Source organism: Electrona antarctica (genome assembly GCF_951216825.1).
Source record: "Electrona antarctica genome assembly, chromosome: 2".
Lineage (NCBI taxonomy): Eukaryota > Metazoa > Chordata > Actinopteri > Myctophiformes > Myctophidae > Electrona > Electrona antarctica.
The window spans coordinates 42,386,658-42,409,770 of NC_136807.1; the positions used below are offsets into that span (position 1 = coordinate 42,386,658).

At 42.1% G+C, this 23,113-nt stretch overlaps 1 protein-coding gene across 2 annotated transcripts in view; it reads left to right on the top strand.

Moving 5' to 3' along the window:
• Positions 1–21,280, top strand: part of gpr61 (G protein-coupled receptor 61) — a 33,332-nt gene extending 12,052 nt beyond the window's left edge. Inside the window, exons 1-2 of one of the 2 annotated variants that reach the window (XM_079492632.1) lie at positions 14,754–14,892; positions 19,033–21,280. In XM_079492632.1, coding sequence (XP_079348758.1) covers positions 19,258–20,688 — 1,431 coding nt within the window. In that variant the 5' untranslated portion in view covers positions 14,754–14,892; positions 19,033–19,257 and the 3' untranslated portion in view covers positions 20,689–21,280. Of the gene's footprint in view, positions 1–14,753; positions 14,893–19,032 lie in introns of those variants that run through there. The other variant, XM_079492633.1, reaches the window with a different exon arrangement.
• Positions 21,281–23,113: the final 1,833 nt, after the last annotated feature.

A 23,113-nucleotide genomic window follows, 5' to 3' on the forward strand; every position in this document is an offset into this window, starting at 1 on the left:
AATGTCACTATGACAAACATGCACGTTGTTCTTGTGGTTCCTGTAATCATTTTAGGTACGGTATATTTCTTTCCAATGTCTGTTTTATAGATTTATAATAGCTAGCAGCAGGGCCCTGAGCGGCAATGTCCAGCTGTTTGTCTGTCCGTCCATCCGTCCAAAACCTTTGGTCCTATCTATGCACACTACATATCTCAAAAATGAAATGACTGTCTGGATCGCCATAGAATTTGCTGAGTGGATTTATGCTCCCTGAAGGATAAACCCTATTGATTTTGGTGACCCCATGGCCCTCTAGCATCACCATTATGACAATCCACTTGCATTCCAATATCCACTTGAATCTCAAAAGCTAATGGGCATATTGCTATGACACTTGCTGTGTGCAGTGGATTCATTCAAGGTTCAAGGTTCAAGGTTCTTTATTATTTGTCTCCCGAGGAAGAAATTTGTCTTAGACAAAGGGCCCGCATGCAAGCGTAGCGCTTATTCGCAGCGCCAATACATCTTTCTTGCATCAAAGAAAACATAGAGCGGGGGTGGGGGTTAGAATCATTCTAATCATTTGAATGACCCCTTGATGTTTCCTCTAGCACTACCCTCTAACCAAAATAACTACTTTGTTCACAAGTGATATTATAATATAATAGGCAGATTGCGGAATGAACCCTCCTGACTTTGATTATTATCGTATTTTTTTTTAAAGATTTGGTTTTGGGCTTTTATGCTCTTTATTTTTAGGACAGACTGAAATGGGGAGTGACAGCTGTGACACGCAGCAAAGCTCGTCTGGATCCATGCCCTCATCTCATCAAGACTTGACTATTGCAACTCACTCTACTCAGGAATTACCGCCTGATCTCTCGCCAGACTACAACTCGTCCAAAATTCAGCAGCTTGACTCTTGACCGGCACCCGTAGACAAGAACACATCACCGCGTCCTAGCTTCCCTTCACTGGCTGCCTGTAAAATTCAGAATACATTTGAAGGTTTTAATGTTTTTAAAGCCCTTCATGGTCTGGCACCTATATATCTGCCCTCATCACTCCCCCCGACACCACTAGGGCAGGGGTTCTCAACCCGTGGGTCGCGACCCCTCGGGGGGGGGGGTCGCCAAATTATTTTGTGAGGTCCCCAAATTATATATAAAAAAAAAAATTGCAACTGAATGGCTGGAAAGTGGAAATGAAGAGTTTACATATAGTACACATAGTACATGCATACACCTTCCCTAATGATTGTCTCCACCAGGCCGAAGGCATGGGGAGAGAGTATGTTTTGCACTCCGTCCGTGTGTGTGTCCGTCCGTGTGTGTGTCCGTGTGTCCTTCCGTCCGTCCGTTACCAGCTAATCTCCGGCACCGTTAACCCGGTCGATGCCAAACTTTGCACACACACTCCCTGGATGCCAACGATGAACCTCTGCCCCACATTTTCCAGAACGGCCTGTTATAGCGCCACCATGAGGCAGCTTTTCACATGTTTTACCTAAAACTGCACCGATCTGCGTGAAACGTTGCATGCACACTCCCTAGAGGCCAAGGACAAACCGTTGACCTGCATTTTCCGCATCTGCCTTTTATAGCGCCACCATGAGGCCAACTTTTGTACAACACATTTTTTGATATTACTCCTCCAGATTCTGGCCAAAAATCTCACAAATCGTTACACACTATCTCTATGGTCATGTGCTCAAGTCGGATCTGTCCGATATTTCATATTCCATCCTAATTGGCTATAATTAGCTTTCACAGTTTGCAAGATTGCCCCGTTTTGAACAAAAGCCTCAAATCATGAACGCAGCATGCAATTTACGTGAAATCTTTCACACATTTTCTTACTAGGCTGAGGAATATATCCCACCCTTTTCACATTGGCCTGTTATAGCGCCACCAACAGGTTGATTTTTGCAAAACACATTTTTGGAACAAAATGCCTCAAAAACATGTTTATATTAATTATATCTGGTTTCACTATTTATTTATGTTGTATTGTCTCTATTATTAAGGTTATTGTAGCAGTGAATTTATATTGGGGGTCGGGAGGGGGCGGGGCGGGGGTCCCGAGACATTGCCAAAGCATTTCTGGGGGTCCCCGGCCAAAAACGTTGAGAACCCCTGCACTAGGGCACTCAGATCAGCAGACCAGATGGTCCTGAAGATCCCTCCCACTCACCTGAAAACAAAAGGCGACCGGGCGTTCTCGGTCGCTGCACCCAGACTTTGGAACGTCCTGCCACTAGTTGTGAAAGCTGCGCCTTCTATGGACATTTTTAAATCTCGTTTAAAAACACACATGTTCTCCCTGGCCTTTTAACACCATATGCCCCTCCCCCTTTTTAATCATGTGTTGCTGTGCTCTCCCATTCTATAGTTTTGTTCTGTACTTCTTTTATTTTTTTATATTATTCTTTTATTTATTTTTTCTCGTGAATAATGTTTCTACTGTATCTTCTTGTGCATTTTCTCTACTGTATATGTTTGTTTTTATGCTGTCCAGCACTTTGGTCAACCTTGGTTGTTGTGTTGTACGTGCTCTAGAAATACAATTTACTTGACTTGACTTGACTTGGATCAGCATTCCAACCCACGGCACGCTGTCGGGCTGGTTTGCAGCCTAGGTGCGGCCCGGGCCTTGATATGAATTTATTCATGTTTTTATTTAAAAATATATATTGAAACGTCGCTATTAGCCCCACGAGCAAGGTCACAGCCAGGGCTGGCCATGATGGCCATGTCGTTCGGTTCAAGCCAATTTTGTCGAGTTGGATGTAAGGAGGAGCACATTAACTAAGCCTGGGCCGATAGTGGGGCACTTATTACTTGAATCATATGTAACACACTATATGCTTAGGAATAAGAATCGCCCATTGCATTACAATATATTGGTAAATCCCCTCTACCCACCTCCCTATGTCACGCTGAGGCACACAAACACAGTATTTATTTTAGCCTCTCGAACTATAATATAGCTTGCTGTAATTTTATCTTCTGTAGTTATAAATAGCCTAAATGCTGTACTGGGACATAATATGGAACCACAAGAGATGTTGTATATCACTTTCCGTTTGAACTAGGAAAGCATGGAGGTTACCGTCCATGCTAATTCATTCATTTTCTTTTAAATTGATTTTATTCAATACTGGCTATGCCAGTTCCAGCATGTCATAATTCAACAACAGTTGAAAAAAGATGAGGCTGCTGAATGCGGACTCTGGCACTTGTACTTGCAGAGGCAACAGAGAGTCATGGTTGATCGCCAAACATAATAATGAATTGCATTTTCATTATTCAAAGCGCTTTACAATGGTTCATTCATTCATACATTGGGAGGTGAAGCAGCGAACAATCGACACCAGCGTCCTCACATCCCACATTCACACCAATGGTGGCAAGCTTACACTGACCAACTCATTGGAGGCAATGTAGGGTTCAGTGTCTTGCCCAAGGACACTTCGACATGTGGACAGCAGGAGCCGGGATTCGAACCGCCGACCCAGGGATCATTGGACGACCTGCTCTATCTCCTGAGCCACAGCCGCTCCATCTCAAGAACCATCTCATCTCTCTGGTAAGATCCTTGGTGCCTCTGTCCCCTCTTTATATGGAGCTTTATATCAAACACCACCAGCATCATAAGGAACCCTTCCCGTGGTCTGTTTTCCCTCCTGCCCTCAGGAAACAAGTATAGAAGGCAGCATTAAAGCCAATAGTAGTAGGATGCTGAATAGCTTCTTCCTGGGTGCAGTGAGGATTATAAATAAAACCCCTGCCAATGCCCCCCACACTCACCACCCTCCTCCAGACACATTGAACCCAAGTGACTGGACTGGACATGATGTAATTGTACTTCAGTATTTCATAGTATTTATGTATATGTAACCCTATGTACAGCACATAGGAAAATTGACAAATAAAGTTATTCCAAATGTCAAGATATTTTGTATCAAAGTCCTGAAAAACTTCACACAGAACGGAGTTGAACTACAGAGTTTTATTTTGTTGCTAGATTGTAGACAATAATTAAAGCTGAAAAAGAAAAGAAAAGAAGAAAAGCTGGACAGCCGTGCAGGTGTGCCAGCATGGCAGAAGTGCCAACATTCTTTCGTTTATATGGTCCATTAGGTTTAGGTGACAAACTGGCTGCCATCAGATTCCCAGCCCTCTGAATGCGGTTGACATCTGGCTTGGTGCTGACATCTGGCATCAGTGTTTATTATTAACCAGGGAGCATCTGCTGGGGTTAATGACATCACATCTTCTTTCCGGGGACACAGCTCTTGCTGGCTTCTAATGAGAAAGAAGTGCATCAACAAGATTCTATATACACAGTGACACTACAGCATTAAATGTTGTGTATAGTTTTTAGTAAGCTTAGCCTTCTGTCTGACTCTGTACATTGCCATTATATTTTGAGGTAAAAAGAAAGGTAGCAAATTCTGATGAAGACCTCGGAGGTGGTCAAATCCGATTGATTTGACTGTTTATAGATGTCTTCCTTTTGTCTTGTGCTTCATCAAGCACACTGCAGTCAACAGATGACATGTTGAGGACAACAAAAATTTAAAACCCATGCATCCATAATGTGACAGCAACAGATTGTCAACATAGTGACTATCGATTTTCTATTTTGCTGCTCTTTGGTAAAGTGGAGGAGATCTCTTTCGCTTAATTTACTTTCTTTTGTGTTAATATTCAGTCATCTCAAATTCAACAACATACCTGAGCCATGTGTAAAGAGATATTAACACACAACAATTTAATCACCACTTTTACCCTATATATACGCATTCTTTCATACATATTAGTCCTACAGCCTTTCAGACTTTCCGATCACTTATGCTGTAATTGCACCAGCCTTCTTAATCAGATACAATCATGTAATCAGCAAAGAGAATTTTCTCTAGTACTTCTCTCTGCCTTACCTGTTTTTTCTTTGACCCCAGTGATTTTCTGTGCATATTAACTAGAACTTCAACACCTAATGCTTCACTTAAAGGAGAATTCCATACTAGAAGGCTTTCTTACCTTTATTTGTAGTTATGTCCCCACCAAAGAGTTCCATGGTGTTATTTTGTACAAAAGCGCATTATTGGCTATTTCCCCTAATATAAGCCCTCAATGAATTGCATTGAATTTAATGGGGCTATGGGGTGTTAATAAGCTAATTCGCTTATTTCCATCGCTCAAAAATCTATTTTTTTTGTATATATCTTTTTGTATGTACCCAAGCGGCACACTTTACTACTTATTTCGATGGAAATAAGCAAATTAGCACAACAACCCAACCCCCATTGAGGGCTTATATTAGGGGAAATAGCCAATAATGCACTTTTGCACAAAATAACACCTGGACCTCTGGGGACGTAACAACTACAAATATAGATAAGAAAGCCTTCTAGTATGGAATTCTCCTTTAACCTTCCCTTTGTATTTCTAGAGCTACACATCTCTGGAGTGACAGTGCTTTGCTCTCCAAACATGACAGATGTAATCTTGCTATAGCACATGGTGGACTAAAGTTAAAAGGAGTGTACTTGAAGCCGAAATGTTAATGGTTCCATCCCTGGAGATGGGTTAGTCAATGAGCACCACTTATGCCCTCCCTGAAAACCCACTAGGTGCACTTGAGCAAGTCACTTAATCCCCAAATAACTTGTGGCCAAATAAATAAGACTGGGGTTGTACTGGCTGTGCAGCTTCCATCTGGGTATCTCCCACCTGTGCATGTGTGTACCTGCCTGCATGAGTATGAAGGCGTGCTGAAAAAGAGCATCCATGCTCAGTGAACCTACCCCAGATGTGGGTTTGCAAGTCTCTTGTTACAGTTTCAATTATACATTTACATGGCAGCAGTTATTTTATTTGAATAATGTGATGTATTTATGCATAACAGAGAGGCAGAACAAAAGACAAAGAGACAGGGAGAAACAGAGACGTACATACAAATACAAATTATAAATACAAGTCAACCAGCTCAGTGGCCTTGTGGTTTGAGTGACCGCCCTGAAACTGGGAGGTTGGGGTTCGATCCCTGGCCGGGTCATACCAAAGACTAAAAAAGGGACCCAACGCCTCCCTGCTTGACACTCAATCAGCATCAAGGGTTGGATTGGGGGAGGTCAGATCAACTACAAATGATTCCCGAGCATTGTGCGGTTGCGGCTCATCGCTCCAAGAGATGGGTCGAATGCGGAGAACAACTTTAGCATACAGCAATGTATGTGACAAATTGTAGGACTTTAGCCTTTACAATAGCGATGCACGATATAATCAATAGCATATCAATATCGGCCATAAAAATGCTGTATCGGATCGGTCTCAACATAATCCAGATTATTTTCACAGATATTGATGACGCAATAATAATGTGACCGTCAATGACTCTGTCGCTTTTGTTTTGTGTATTTCTAATGTTTGAAGGCAGCATAATCCGTATAATATCGGAATCGGTCAGAATCTGTATCGGCAGATATGACCCTGCAAATAAAGATCGGATATCGGTCATAATTCCATTATCGTGCACCCCTACTTTACAAGGTTACATAATGTAGACCCACGTTTATTACGGTATGTTAAATTTGATGACAGATGACAGGTGAGCTGAAAAGTGGTTGCTTACATTAAGGGTGCCACTCTTGTACTGGATATACTGTAGTATATTATGTATGAAGGGCATTACTGTACCTCTCATACTGCTGAGTTTCATCATTTCGCCTCGCTCAAGCGTGTCAACTCAGCATATGTAATCCTAATTAAATCACCAGCGAATAGGGACAGTGTGTAGCATGGGAATAACTAAACGTTATACAACCCTGTATCACAGCTACTACAGTATGTGACGCATGTGCCCTCTCCCGTGATTTACACAGCTCCAGGGATACTTGATGATGCTCTCATTAATCAACTGACTGACTTCACAGCCCAAGGTCCTGGCAGATTTATACAACGCATCGCCTCTCACCTGAGTTATGAGCGCACGGCATAGTTCATCTTGAAAAGTGTTTTCTCAGGACCGTACTGAAATTCTAACAGTAAACTTGAACGGTTTATGAATACTTCTTTGAACATTTATCTTTTGATGCTGTGTACTGTGACGTAACTTGTCATTTGGCATTGGGGTACATACTGTACTATATGCATATCAGACAGAAAACAAACAAACAACAAACATACAAAATATTCATTTCAGAGAGAGACAGCATACTGTACTAGAACACTGCAGCACAACATCAAATATTCATATCATACCACTGGCAATAACTGCAGGATCCTTTAGTAAAGCACAGAATTTCTCTTAACATCCATTTATAACCTGCATGTGCATCTATTGTGTCAATGGCAGTGTGAAGGATAACACAAGTGTTCCATTAGTCATGCGTGAAGCTGCATGTGCTCGTCTTCGCAACAAATGAAGGACGGTCGGACGGTCCTTATTTCCGTGCAAAGCAGGCCCCCTGCAGACACTCTCTTTGTCTGTATTCTTTCCACCAAGGACATCTACCAGATTCAGATGAAGACAAAGACAGGTGAAATCTTTTATGTTCATCGCACCACAGTTACGAAGCCTGTGGATGTCTTTTAACAACACTTTATGATAGCACAAGTAACCACTGAGAAGGCAATTAAGGGCCGTTTTACACATACAGTTGGAGGCCATCGATATTGTCCTTTTCTTTTTGCTGAGGTTTGCGTGATCTGCGCAAAAGGACAGTTAACCCATTTTGGGCGGGAACCCCTTTTGGTGTTTTAAACATTATGTTATAATTTAGCTATTGAAAAATAGCAGATCTACAAGCTCATAGCGCGCCACCGAGTGGCGCGCTACGAGCTTGTAGGTCTGCTATTTTTGAAAAATCGTGAAAATATTTATTTCAGAAAACTGGAGGATTTAGAAGGATTTTTTAAAATGTTGAGGTCAGGCCTAAATGGGTCAAATGATAAGGGACAATATCGGTGGCACCCAACTGTACTGACTGTACAGACCTTATGTAACCACCTGGAACCAGACCCGTGTCTCCCTCATGGGAAACCAACCATGTATTGCTCAGACAAAGGGGACTCCCACCTGGCCATGCATCTACTGTTCATGCAGGCCAATTTGCCACTCATTCATACATTCATGCATAACAGTCTACACCGAGTCGTGTACAGTGGACCATATTGTTCCTCCGTCTTGTTTTGGAAAGAGCTGCCCTAACACGCTCCCTCGTGTTGGTGTATTTCTAGGCATACGGTGTCCTCAGTGGCTGCGTGTGTGCTGAGATGACATTGTCAACATGGTGCCTGCAGAAAGTGCTAAGTGTGTCTTTTTGGAGCTCCCTGGCGTGACTGAGGAGATGATAAAGGCCAGTTATCTTATTCCGTGGCACACAGATGGCATTATAGGAAGTTATCATACAGTATATCATTGCTATTGTAACAATAGAAAATAGAAAATATACAAAGAATATGAACATCATAATAGCATAAGGTAATACTTTATGCATCAATGATGGGATATGATGAGTGTAAATATCAATTAACTGTTACAATCAGCAAAATGTAGTCTACAACTGTATGTACAGTATTTAAAGCATGATTATAACAGAAATTAACTGACAAAGGTTCGTGATTTATATATGCATCCTCCAACCACGGGGAAAACAACTTTTAAACATTGCAGATATCAACGTTTCTTGTTAAATATACAACTTTTCCTTATGCATCAGTCTGCCTCTTCTCTCTCTGGTGATTTGAACAGAATTAATTGATTTTTTTTGGCCTCTGCTCTTTTCCAAAGTCCCTCCAGCTACAATAAGCCTATAAGACTTGTACAATGTGCAAAAGTAAAGTAAATCAAAGAAATCTGCAACCTTAGCTGTCCTGTGCAGTGCATCCGAACGCACATATTGGGTGCATGCAGATTATAGGAAGGATTTTGTATTAACATAACATCCAGAATGATGACCATGGATGGATTGTTGTGCTATATTTTGCGCCACCCCTTATCCCTAAACTTCTTTGCCTTAATGCCATATTGTACTATTTTGTAAAACATTTTAAAATAGTTAAAATAGCTGATCTACAAGCTCACAACGTATCAATATAGATCGGCTAAGTTGAACAATTTTTAAATGTTTTTCAAGATAATAAAATATGGCAAAAAACGTTTAGGGATAAAAGGTAATACCATGATGTCAGTTCATCCTGTCATATTTGTGAATTAAATAATAATAATTTTATGTATTTAAATGTATCATATAAAATAAATAATCGAATCAGATTGAAATCATATCGAATCTTGGTCATTACATATTTCATATAGCATTTGTTTTTTATCTTTTCCAATAGAGGGTATGCGCGTGACATCATCAACATACCAGGAAGTTATGCGGAAATGCCTACTGAGTGGCAAAAAACTAGTTTCTGCCCTGGCCTTGACAGCCCATACATCCAAACAGAAAAGTCATATTTGATTGCATTAAATTACTTTAATCAACATTAAATTAACTTTGTCACTCACTTTGCCACTCGATCTGCCATTCACTTTATGCATGTGCTGCTGTGCATACCCTCTATGCAATCATTAATTATCTACAATTGTTCAATGTCTGAGATTTGCCTCCTAGTGTGTTTCCCAATCCCTTATGTAAATGTTATTTAGGCTAAGTTTGAACTTAGTGTGAGGTTGTGCAACTCAACTGGCCACTCCAGAGCAGCCAGGTTTTCATTTGTTTCCTCAAGTGGAGCATTTTGTTGAGTTACTAATATGAGAGCTCCCCCTATTGTTCATGTCTGAGAAGACAGTGGAATATTGCATCGTATCAGCAGCACTGGGTGATGAAACATGATGATACAGCCTCATCATGAAGGGTCAGGAAACTCGGGATGAAAATAGCAAACCGTGTAGAATTCCAATTGTTTTAATTTTCCAAAAGAAATAACTGAAGTAAGCACTGTAGAGTTGAGTTTAACAACAGTGTTCATAGAACCATGTCAGACTGGGAGACACGGCGTAGGATTGTGATAATGTAAAAACAATACAATATATTTGGAATAATGGTGCACTATCTTTAGTGTGTGTGTGTGTGTGTGTGTGTGTGTGTGTGCGTGCTCTCCTGTGGGTGGAAGGACGGAGAGAGTGCACAGGCGAGCGGGGAAGCTCAAGTCTGCGTTACCATGGAAACCATTGTATTTCCCTCCCTCGTGATTGGTGCTGCTGGAGTGAGCAAGTATCTGCTATTTTTGTCATTATTCAACACCTCAGACACGAGCGCGGTCACAGGACACACGGTACAACACTCAAACACAGACATAGCCTACACACACACATGCACACACATGCATGCACACGCACATACACACGAGACAGGAGGGGGATCATCATGGTAGAGACTAGAACTTAAGAAGGACACATATCCCAACAAAGGATCTTCTGTATACCGACTCCCGGGAAATATTTGAGGTTATATAGGCCTATGTGCGAGTCAGAAGAATGTATCAGACATAATTTTGTTTATTATTCAATTCAACACGGTAAGCTTCCATAAGGCACATTGTGAAAGTTAAAAAATAATTTAATTTGACACTGACCTTTACCAACCAGTAAGACGCCCTGAGGGCAATGCATCCTGGGTGACGGCAGACTGCTGGGCGAGCGCTGGTGCTTTGGCATGGGGGGTTAGATCAACATATGGAATTAATTCTGGCCACATATGGAGCGTGCCTTGAGTGTATAGGGTTTGATGAGGTCGACATATGGAATGTCGGAATAGGTCAGCTCTATATATGGAGATTAAATATACAACTTTTCCTTGTGTTAAAGGGGTAATCGGGGTGGCAGCGGACGCAGTGGCTTGAGTGTACAGGGTTTGATGAGGTCAGATGAGGTCAGATCAACAAATGTACAAACCTCCCAATGTGTGAATGATTGAACCATTGTAAATCGATTTGAGCACTTGGAAAAGCGCTATAAAAATGCCATTCATTATCATTCATCATTAAAGCTATAGAGGCTGAGTGCCCATGTAGAAACTGTAGGTTTCTACAGATGGTTGGTGAGGGTATAGGCACAGTACAGTATGTCACTGCACAGGATTGGGAACCTCCCATTTACAGACGTCTTATTGAATTAGTGCCCCATGTTGCCCCAGAAGGCTCAAATCCATCTGTCCCTGGACCAGCCTTTTGCAAACGTTCCCTCCCTAATGATCGGAGTTGGATCATAGTCTAAATTAAAACTGGGAGGATCAAAGATGATTATAAGGAAGAAATGGCTCCTGGAGGGTGACCGACCGGTGGTGAAAATGAACAGTTGACACGTCATTGATTGATCAATTTATTTCTGGATTGACTTGATTGAGCAATGATTTCACAGGCTTGTATACTTGTACCTAATCGTTTTAGTTTGTGTTACTGCAGGTGTTGTGCCTGAGAGCCGACCCTCTATTGATGTATGGATCCATGAGGAAATATACAGTTGGGTGCCACCGATATTGTCCCTTATCATTTGACCCATTTAGGCCTTACCTCAACATTTAAAAAAATCCTTCTAAATCCTCCAGTTTTCTGAAATAAATATTTTCACGATTTTTCAAAAATAGCAGACCTACAAGCTCGTAGCGCACCACTCGGTGGCGCGCTATGAGCTTGTAGATCTGTTATTTTTCAATAGCTAAATTATAACATAATGTTTAAAACACCAAAAGGGGTTTTGCGCAGATCACGCAAACCTCAGCAAAAAGAAAAGGACAATATCGATGGCCTCCAACTGTATATACTGTATGAATGTGCCATGAAATAAAGATGTCCCATGCTGTGCAGATGCATGGGACAATATTAATCTTGCAAATTCATTCTTACAAATGATGTACTGTTATGTATGTGGCATGTGTTTAACACCTTACCATCCTTAGACAGTCATACAATGAGGTGGACAGTGGTGTAATAATATACCATACACATCATGGTTTTCAACCAGTGGTCCCTGAGGGGGTCCCAGCTAAATGATGGAAAGTTGATAACCAAATGGACCCTTATAGATCTTAAATTATTGTTAAACATCTGCATTACTTAAGTCAACACAATTAGAGAATGTAGAATAATTGTTATTTTGATCAATGTTTGCCTGTTATGTCTCCTATCTATGGTACCACCAACATCAATACAGCATTGTGGAAAGAATCTTAACCAACGACAACACAATATTAAGTATTGGGTCTGAGAGGCTTGGGGCTCCATTTTCGTCACCCCTTATCCCTAAACTTCTTTGCCTTTTTTACTATTTTGAAAAACATTTTTGAATAGTTCAACTAGCTGAGTACATTGACACGTTGTGAGCTTGAAGACTGGCCATTTTAACTATTCAAAAATGTTTTGTAAAAATGAAGTTTTTGTTTTTGGAAAATTCATAGAGAAGGCATGGCAGTTACGTTGGAGAACGATGTATCCATGAGTAACTGTCTATTTGTGTATATGTATCATTATGTACAATTTTGTGAGTGTCTTGTAAGCCTGTGCGGGCTGGGCATCTAATGATGTAGGACACTTTAATGAAAACTCTATCCATCTATCCATCTATCCATCTATCATCTATCATCTATCTATCTATGTAAAATAGTAAAAAAATAAAAATAAAAAAAAAGGCAAAGAAGTTTAGGGATAAGGGGTTTATAGTGGTGACAAAAATGGAGCCCTAAATCTCATCTCTGTGGCTCAAATGTGAAAATGGTTCAAACCACTGCCTCATCATTACAGTGCCGTCGAGATATAATACCATACAGATACACGTGACAACATGCAATTGATTGGCACAAGCATAAAAAGCATAAAAGCATGATTGCAAATTAATATCTGCACTGCAGTATGTTGATGCGTTGACACAGCTTTGATCCGTTCTGTTGAGGAGCCAAACCATGTCATGACCCTTGATTACCTTCAGTGTAAAGCATTTCATTCCAAAAGGTTACACCTGCTCTTATGACTTTTGTTGTTGTTACTTTTTACCAGCTAAAGCTGACTGAATTAGTGACCAAGGCCTTTGCGACGGCTGCACCAAGGCTCTGGAATAATTGTCATCTGAGCCGCCCAGTCAATAGATATTTTTTTACATCCCATTATTTCTTGGGTAGCCCTATTTTCCCTCACTGGGGCTAATGTTTGCTTGTTTGTGTTTCTATTGCATTGTTCTTTGTTACCCCGACAGCACTTGGTTGACCTGGTAAATGTGCTATATAAATACAATTTAGTTGAGTTGAGTTTTAAAAAGAGAACTGATAAAAACCATTATGAACTGGAACATATATAGTTTGAGGATATTGATTGATCATATTTAGGGTCTTCTTTTCAATATAATTGAATGGTGTTTTGGAGATTATAGTGTCCACTGTTGTAAACCTACTGAAATTCCTTAACCCATTAAGACCAGGAAAGCATCTGTGGTACATTATAGTTTTGAACCACTTTAACCATATTTTATACTTTGGCTATTCAAAAATAGCAGATAAGCTCATATGAGCTTGTAGATCTCCTATTTTTGAAATATTGTGAACATTTGTGCAAATCTTTGAATATACATTTTTGAAAGTGAACAATCTTTACTCAAATCATTGCTTCTGGGGACTGTCAACTGCATATTATTTTGGGGGTCACTTAATTGGGGGACACGGAAAAGTTAGAGAAGCACTGATAGAAACAGGATTGTCAGAAAACTGATTTTAGAAGGTATTTGTAGGATCGGCCTCAGGTCTTAATGGGTTTCAGATGCTGTAAAACATATGCACTTTGTTGTTGCTTTCTGTAGATGTTAATCACAGTTCATTAACATAAACCATTAGGGTTCTTTTCCTCTCAGCAAATCAATAATCCAGCCTTGTGAGAAGGCTTATGCACTGCAGGCAGGGGAGATCTTTGCAAGCCCAAGATAAGGAGATGGAGAGAGAATTAATTCCAGTCCAAGATTAAAAAGGTGATTTTCTCTCCCAATTTGTTGTGTACCATATTTTTTTGCACCTGTTTAGTGAGACCTGGTGTGACCTACACTGGGGGGGGGGAGGACCAGAGACAGAATGAGAGAAGATGTATAAGGGAGGCAGAATCCATCAGCCATTCTTCCACAAGGCATGCGAAGATAGTGAGACACTAGGACCCAGTAGAGAGATTGAGCCTCTGGATGCTGTCTGCCTGGCTGCCGCCTGCCTGTCTGCTCTGTGCTGCTTGCAGTTGCCCTGAGCGCGTGCCGGAGCCAGCACGTGTGTGTGTGTGTGTGTGTGTGTGTGTGTGTGTGTGTGTGTGTGTGTGTGTGTGTGTGTGTGTGTGTGTGTGTGTGTGTGTGTGTGTGTGTGTGTGTGTGTGTGTGTGTGTGTGTGTGTGTGTGTGTGTGTGTGTGTGTGTGTGTGTGTGTGTGTGTGTGTGTGTGTGTGTGTGTGTGTGTGTGTGTGTAAATCTTTTGTGCATCAGAGGCTGGAAGACAGGAGCCCTCTTCCTCTTTTTTGTCTGGTCCGCGTGTGTTGCTCCAGCTCTGCCTGCGCCACCTGCATCGGAGACCTGGCCGGATGAGAGGGAGGTGTGTGTGTTGTCCATTTATGGAGATGGGTGTGTGTGGTGGGGGGGGGGGGGGGGGGAGTCATTGCAGGGAAGAGAGTCTGTGGGGGGGAGGGGGGGTGGGGGGCGGGTTGGCTGATGAAGAGATGAAAGGACCAGGTGAGGTGGAGACACAGGAGGTGCCCCTCTCCTCTCTCCCCCTCTCTCTGACGTGGTGCGTGTGTCTGTGTGTGTGTGTCTGTCTGTGTGGTGGTGTGTCTAGCGAGTGTATGTGTGTGTTGCGCGTGGTAGAGAGCAAAACAGGTCCACTTCCTTGAGCAGACTGTTGTGAACCTGGGCAGGAGGAAGCAGGGACCCTCTGCTGACTGAGGTATGTCATCTCCTTAATATTAACCACATCATGCTCCACTTGACACACTCGATAGACGCCAATCTATGGAGGTATATGTTAGTAAGGGGGAGGACGCCGGGATGTTGCAATGAGAAGATATGGGACACTATAAGGGACGCGGGGAGTGAGATACGGGTGCAAGGCAAGCTGAACGAGGGGGATGATTACGAACTAGTGTTTTTTTCATAGCATCCCATAACATCCTCCTGGTGTGTCCAACGTGAAAGGCATATACTGTAGAACAAGAGTATGATTCCTCACATTTGCTGATGGTGTTGATTTGACTGAGACTGACAGCACGCTGTATACATTGCTTTGACCATTGCGCACCATATACTGTTTACATAAACTATTCTATTCATGGGGCTGCCGGAGAGTGAAGATACACCACAATGAAACAGGGTCAGTTGAACAACAGGCTAGTTTTTCTCCTGGCGGTAAACACTGAGTCATGTGCATTATAATAGGGTCATATGGTTTACAATTGGCAGCCACCAATATTCTACCGAAGTCTTTGCGGTTTGTTAAAAGAGCTTGTGGACATCGAGATAATGTGCAGCTGCTTTGAATGTACTTTTTAGTTATAGTAAGTTAGTTGTTTTTATGTGTGGAGCGCGCTGTAGGCATATTCATTTTATTATTTTCATTTCTCTGACCTGAAGAAAACAAGATACTGGATTGGGCTAACCAGACTCACTGTATTCGTCCATTCTGTAATTATATTTTTTGTGTGCTAAGTTTAAAATAAAGGATCCTTTGATAGGGAAAATTGACCACATCACTCAAGGCGATGCATATAACGCTGATCATGTGTTTCTTTTGTAATGAGAATTTCACTTCTGGCGTTCCTTTGAGTAGGTGACTGTTGCATGATGGTCACTCGCAAACTGCTCGGGAGGGATACCCTGGACAACAGAGAGCAACAACGATCAATATACTGATTGGAATAAGCCTCCCTGGGGAGTTGCTCTGCCATTGTACGCAAACTGTAGCCAAGGCATCTGGTTTGTTTATTGGGTTGAGGGTTACTCCAACCCTTTGACCTTTTTCCACAAAGCCCGCTTGCTTAATCTTGCATATATCTACCACATGTGCTCAGTGGCCTGATCGATGTACACAACTGTCAGGAAAATACCAGTCGTATTGCAGTGATGCATCATCATGCCGTCACACTCGTGAAATGGAAAACTTGGGCATGCAGGTGTATAGTGCATGGAAATGTACCAAGGGCCTTAGTGCTGGCTCCGTGGCTTTGCCAGTGTGTGGGGTTGCTTCCAGGTGAGGTTGTGACAGTAAACACAGCACAGGGCCCTCCCTATTGCACCGCTGGTCCCAGGGACACGTTTTACTCACGTTTGTCCACACACAGCAATTGTTTTTCTTAGCTCAACCATCAGCTTGTGAACGTATACATACAGTGACTCATTTTCAAAGAGACGTAAACATTCTTATCTTAGCAGTAAACGGGAGTTTATATATGGAATTACAAGAACCACAACATGACCCACTTTGTTTCCGTGTTCAATTTGGGTCTTGCTATAGATAGAGATCAGTAGTAAATATGTTCTGTTTGGGTCTTGCTATAGATGGAGATCAGTAGTAAACATGTTCAATTTGGGTCTTGCTATAGATGGAGATCAGTAGTAAACATGTTCAATTTGGGTCTTGCTATAGATGGAGATCAGTAGTAAACATGTTCTGTTTGGGTCTTGCTATAGATGGAGATCAGTAGTAAACATGTTCAATTTGGGTCTTGCTATAGATAGAGATCAGTAGTAAACAGCATAACGTTTTGTGTTCCTCATGATGGAGCTGGAATGCTAAATGTTTCACTTATCTTATATTCACTTCACTCCACACAGGGAGCTGAGTGATGCTCACAGTGATGCTCAGTTCACTTTCCTTCTCCAGTCTGCTTCCTGACTGTGTGAAGGAGGGGACATATGGTCCACTTTGTGCTTTTAGCCTTTCCCTAGGGGCCTGGTTGCCTCTGAAAATATGCATCTGAAGATGCAGATGTCAGTGATGTACAGTATGTAGCAAATTCTGAGCTGGAAGTGAGTGCACTGTGCAAAAAGTCTGTGACTTTATTATCAGCATAATGATTAAGTTATACTGCTTATACGTGTGTTTTAACTAGGGATGCACCAATATATCGGCCACATGTCGGTATCGGCGGCTATTTGCCGTTATCGGTCAATATCGGTATCGGCAAATAAAGCTGCCATTAACCGTAGCCGATATACAGTATAGTTGGTGTGTTGGTTATTTATCTGCAGCCTACCAAGCTGTAGTCATTTATAAATAAACTAATATCGGTATCAGTATAGGCTATCGGCTAAATAGTTATTTTAAACATCAGTATCGGCCAAGAATTTCCAAATCGATGCATCCCTAGTTTTAACTGGTCAGCCAAATGAGATATCGGCATATAAGTGATACACTAATTGTATATCTGTTCTTGAGGTCATTGTTTACAAACCCCAAAATCACAACCTTTGGGATACACCAATATGTCAGCCTGTCCAAAAACGTAGTTACTGCGCTTTGACTTTGTAGGGCATATACTCAATCCATAAATCAGGGTTAAGAGTGACATACATCATGTATCAAATGAGCATACCTGGAATAGGTCTTCTACATTCTACGTAGTTATTATAAGTGAGATGAGAAGTATATGTAAGACAGGACAGACAGGACAATACAGACATGTATTTATTGCAGATTCATAATTCAGTTTAGTTATCAAAATGTTTTGCCCTACAAGTAAAAGCTGAATTTGCAGGCATATAATGTAGACAGAAATCAATTAGGCAGAGATTAGGCAACGAGACAACCAGGCAGCTCGTAAATTGCAATAACAACAATTAGAATAAATTAAGTACTTTTTACTAATTACGTACTATTTTTTTTTTTTAAGTTTTCTTGTGTGTGTGTGTGTGTGTGTGTGCGTGTGTGTGCGCGTGTGCGCACGCTTTTTTTTTGTGTGATACAGATGCGCCCTCTGGTCGCGGGCGGGTGGTGTCAGCGTGACACACAGACAGACAGTTCTACCTGGGTTACATAATAATCGCTCATTGCATTCGCAAATAGTAAAAAGTGCTCCTGAATCAAACAGGATAAGATAAGACATCATATAAAAAATGGGAGATCCGTGCACTTAAAAGAGTTAAAAGAGGGAGCAGACTTTATTAAACGAACATATTTTGTCCACACGCAGACTCATTATATATAGGGCTATAAACAGGTAGCATAGAGAAAACACAGATTTTATGTTTTCTTTCATTTACTTTCTTTAGGCTTTCTGTAGGCCATTATTATTATTATTATTATTATTTATTATTATTGCTAGAGCAGTGCCCATTGGGCACTGGCCTACTTAGTTAGAACGATGCAAGTTGGACATGCATGCTCCACCCAGTTATTGTGCCTGTGTCCCTTTTTTGCCAATATATGGAGTTCTTTGTGCTGGTTCTGGACAACTGTGCGTCCGACCGACTCAATGCTGGGCACTGCACTCCCCTGTGGTGGTGTGGAGTGGAACGCGTACATGTGTCGAATTTGAAGTCGGTGGGGCGAACGGATCTCGAGTTACGTTATTATTATTCTCGGTAATAAATGGTCCTGTTATTTTTTGTTGTGTTCCATGCATGTATTGGTTTAAAATAGAGTGCTTATATTATTTACTGGGTCCTCATGCATTCATAATATTACTATTAATAGTAATACTAATACTTACTTTTAAAGGTATATTCAGTGATTTCACTTAATTCAAATATCACTTATTTGTTCTTATTTATTTGGATAATCCTCCCTACTATAAAGTGTGCTGACCATATAAGGAGTTCCTCCCTGTCCCCAGTGAGCCCCTGGGGTCAAAAAACCCTAGTTTCGGTTTGGGCTTTGGGTGGCAAAGCCTTCATCCAATCAGGATGAGAGGGGCCTTCCTCCAATCATGATCGAGTGGGGCGGGCCTTGGTGCACGTGCTGTTGGTCTGTTGTACTTCCCTCACTGTAGAGCGTGTGCATGAGCACATCTTGTTACCGGGGTGGACCAGCTTTTTTCCAAATCACCCAAATCACTGAATGCTGCTTTAACTGGAACGTTCTGTGTTTCAGATCACATGCCCATCTGAAGATAACACTGGTGGTTGGACAATGGGATCAACGAGATAAAATTCACTGCATCTTCAGGGAATTGAGTGAAGCCGCAGGTGTGTACTGCTCCAGATGCTATGACCGACAGCTCAGCCTGAGTCTGTCTGTGACCCCCCCACGGCAGGGGAGGATGGGTGATGGGCCTGTGAATGTCAACGGCCTCTCTCCCTCTCATCCCATCCTCTCATGGAGCCTACTCCCACACCAAGCCCCCCCTGGAACACCTCTCATGCTGGCGCCCTCCCCTGGCTTCCCGCCTTACTGTACCCCAACGCCTCGAACGTAACGCGACCCGGTGGCGGAGGAGGAAGCGGGGTCGACGTGACGCAGACATTGGCACTGTGTGCCATGCTCATCATGGACGTGCTGGCGGTCGTAGGCAACTTGGCCGTGATGCTGGTCATCACCAAGACACCACGATGGCGCAAGTTCGCCTTTGTGTTCCATCTGTGCCTGGTTGACCTGCTGGCGGCGCTGGTGTTGATGCCGCTAGGGATGCTGTCGGACCACGTGCTGGCAGACGACACGCTCTGCCGGAGCTACCTCTGCCTGAGCGTGTGTCTGATCGGTGCCGCCATCCTTACCATCTCTGCCATCAATGTGGAGCGTTACTACTATGTCGTCCACCCCATGCGCCACGAGGTCAAGATGACTGTGGGGATCGTGGTGATGGTGCTGGTGGGGATCTGGATCATGGCTGTCATCATGTCAGCCCTGCCTCTGCTGGGATGGCTTCTACAAGGGGACCGAGCGCCGGGGATGCCTCCAGTCCTGAGTCCTGGCCGGAGGCACTGTTCCTTGCAATGGGCTGGTGGTGGGATCACACGTTTGTTGTTCATGATCTTCTTCACCTGTATCTACTTTCTGTGCCCTGTGCTGATAATCCTGGTGGTTTACTGCAACATGTTCAAGGTGGCCCGCGTGGCGGCCATGCAGCATGGCCCCATGCCCACCTGGATGGACACCCCGCGCCATCGCTCCAGCTCCCTCAGCAGCAGCCACTCCACCATGGCAGCCAGCCTGAGTGGGGCTGGGGCTGGGGCTCGCTCCACCCCTCAAAGGACCTTCAGCGGTGGGAAGGCTGCTGTGGTCCTTGTGGCGGTTGGGGGCCAGTTCCTCTGCTGTTGGCTTCCATATTTCGCCTTCCATCTCTACTCAGCCCTGGTGTCTACCTCTCCGGACTCCCTGGACCAGCTGGAGAAAGTGGTCACATGGATTGGCTATTTCTGCTTTACCTCCAACCCCTTCTTCTACGGTTGCCTGAATAGGCAGATCCGAGAGGAGCTGGGCCGGAGCTTGGCTTGCATCTTTAAGCGCGCCAGGCCTGGTGAAGAGGAGCAGCTGCCGAGCCGCGAGGCGTCTATTGAGGAGAATTTTCTACAGTTTCTTCAGGGTACTGGGTGCAATCTGGAGCCCTGTAACTCTCACATCAGGGCTAGCCCAAAGCAGCACGAAGATGATGGCCCTCAGGACTCTGCTGTTCAGCAGAACGTATCAGCTGGCTACCACATCCCAGGACAGATCCTTGAGGAGACCGCAGAGTTTATAGAGCATCAGCAACTGAACAATGAGCTGAATTTATCAGAGACCTGCTGTAGGACTGTACCTGAGCTTTAGCTGCCTATTGCATACTGTAGATAGTCTGTTATCATGTCCAATTGATGCTATTTGTTTCCTCTTTCCAAACATGTGTTGAATGATGAGCTCGTGTACATACTACGACTAATGAAATGACCTGCAAAATATAGTATCTTCATTTGAAGAATTAAAGGTAAAGGGGCATTTCACTGAAAAACAGAGATGATTTGCAATGTACATGTAACCTGTGATTATCACCTATCACATGAGGGACACTGAATCCTTCTGGTCGGTTTGCAGATTGATGAAATAATGTGTGATCTCGAGGGAAAATAGCATGGACAAGAGCGAAGCTTATGGCTTATACGAAGAAACATTATGAAAATGTTTTGTTTTCTAGTTGCGCATACACTACTAATTTATTCTCCAATGTACAAATGTGTCTTTATTTAAAGAATGCAAATAAACAATTAAACACAAAGCAAATTCTGTGAAGCCATGACTATAATAAAAATTAAAATCCCTCTAATGGAATCACTCCCACTCAACATAATTTATTCAGGTGTATTATCAGTGAAATGCCTCTTTGAGCACGATATGCATTTCACTCAAATGTGGGTTTTTTGTAGGAGGTGGGAGAGATCATTGATGCCATGTCCATTTTGATACTATTCAACCACACCATTACTTTATCATTCTGAATCACAGTCTCTTTTAAACTGATATCAGGTTCTGTTATAATATATTTTCCTTTTTTTTAAAAACCACACTGAGGGGGGGGGGGGGGGGGGGGGGGATATTATATCCAATATACTGCATCTGACCATCTTTATTCTATTGCCAAGAATTCTATAATTTTTGTATTTGAGTCCTGAAGACATCCCTTGACAATCAATTACACAAATTGACTCAATAATTATACAATAATAAATGTTCAAAGGTTCATTCAGTGTGTCAGTGTTGCCAATTATAGTTATTATTACTAATATAGAAAGACATTGAGTTCTCTCCTATTCTGGCTGCAGCACAGCTAGAACAACCGAAAAAGAGCATATCGTTGCTGTCGGGAGGAAACCTCCTAACTCCAGGTTTTAGATTTTCTTTGCATAAATCAATGCTATTGAACACCCTTTACGTCTGTGTGTTGTTTCGAAAATATTGAACCAATGGAAAGTAGTAAAACACGTTTGGACAAAACCTCTTAACTCCATTGGACCCTCAAACTGTCTGCTAAAGCAACTAACACCTACTGTATAAACTCACAACACCAACTTTGATGAGGCAGTATTGCTTTGTTTTGAAAATATAAGGTTTTCTTAATTTCCTGAAAAATGTATAATTTTTGGAGTTAAGAGGTTTCTTCCCGACAGCAGAGATATGAGATATGAGTACATCAGTATTTGGGGAAGTAAAAATAGAATCTGTTTTCACAGAAGTGTACAATATTAATTCCATTTGCTTATCTCCCCCTAATTCAACCCAAGAAATTAATGCAAATTAATTTATTCAGCTAACGTGAACAAACATTCCTAGCCAATATTCTATTGCTTCTCCTTTGAAGTATTCATTGTGTTGAATAGGATAATTTCACAGCCAGTGGTGGTAATGGTATTTATAGTGAGCAGCCTCACACACACACCAGGGTATTTTTAACCTTATTCTGGGAACAGTTGTTATCATGTTTATCTGTTGGTGGGCTCGTGATTACCACCTCCTCAGTAAATCATCTCACATTGGTAGACTCGTGATGTTCACTTTCTCTTACAGAAACATCTCAGAAATGGCTTGGAAATAACAACATGCACATGTACAATAAATAAGAAAACTCATTGTAGTGCTGTCCATGCTTTAACTTTTTTTTTAAACTAAAAACTAAATCTACACATACATTGTTCAAGGATTATGTTTTGTTGTTGAGCAGCACTATGCTACAAAATGCCAGTAAAAATGGTGTTTATAAGTAATGCCCCACAGGGCTCCATTTGAAGACTGTGACCAATCTCAACTGCCTGCTGATTTCAGTGCTGTTTACAGGTAAACCTTAGCCAATGCTGCACACAAGAACAGTATGAGTGCTATTGTGTTTAACCTTAAACAACTGGGTTGTTGTGGCTACACAAAACACAGGTGTCACTGCTTACACATGGCAAGGTTTGCCTTTGACCTCATTTAGCAACAGATGCAAGACAGCAGTGGTACTTTCTCTGATCTCAGGTGAAAAAATAAAACTTGCACAAGTCAGATATGACAAAATATAAGAAATAATTATGTTAAAATAAATATTTTCCCTCTCATTCTTGCATCTTTATATTCTTCTGTTCCTTGCTGCTCTTCTTTAGCCGTTTCACTTTGTTTGCTGCTTCATACCAGACAAACTGGGTCTGTTGGTGTTGACATGATCACAAGATTCTCAACACAAGGCACACATGGACTTTATATGGTATCTATTGTTGTGTGTGTGTGT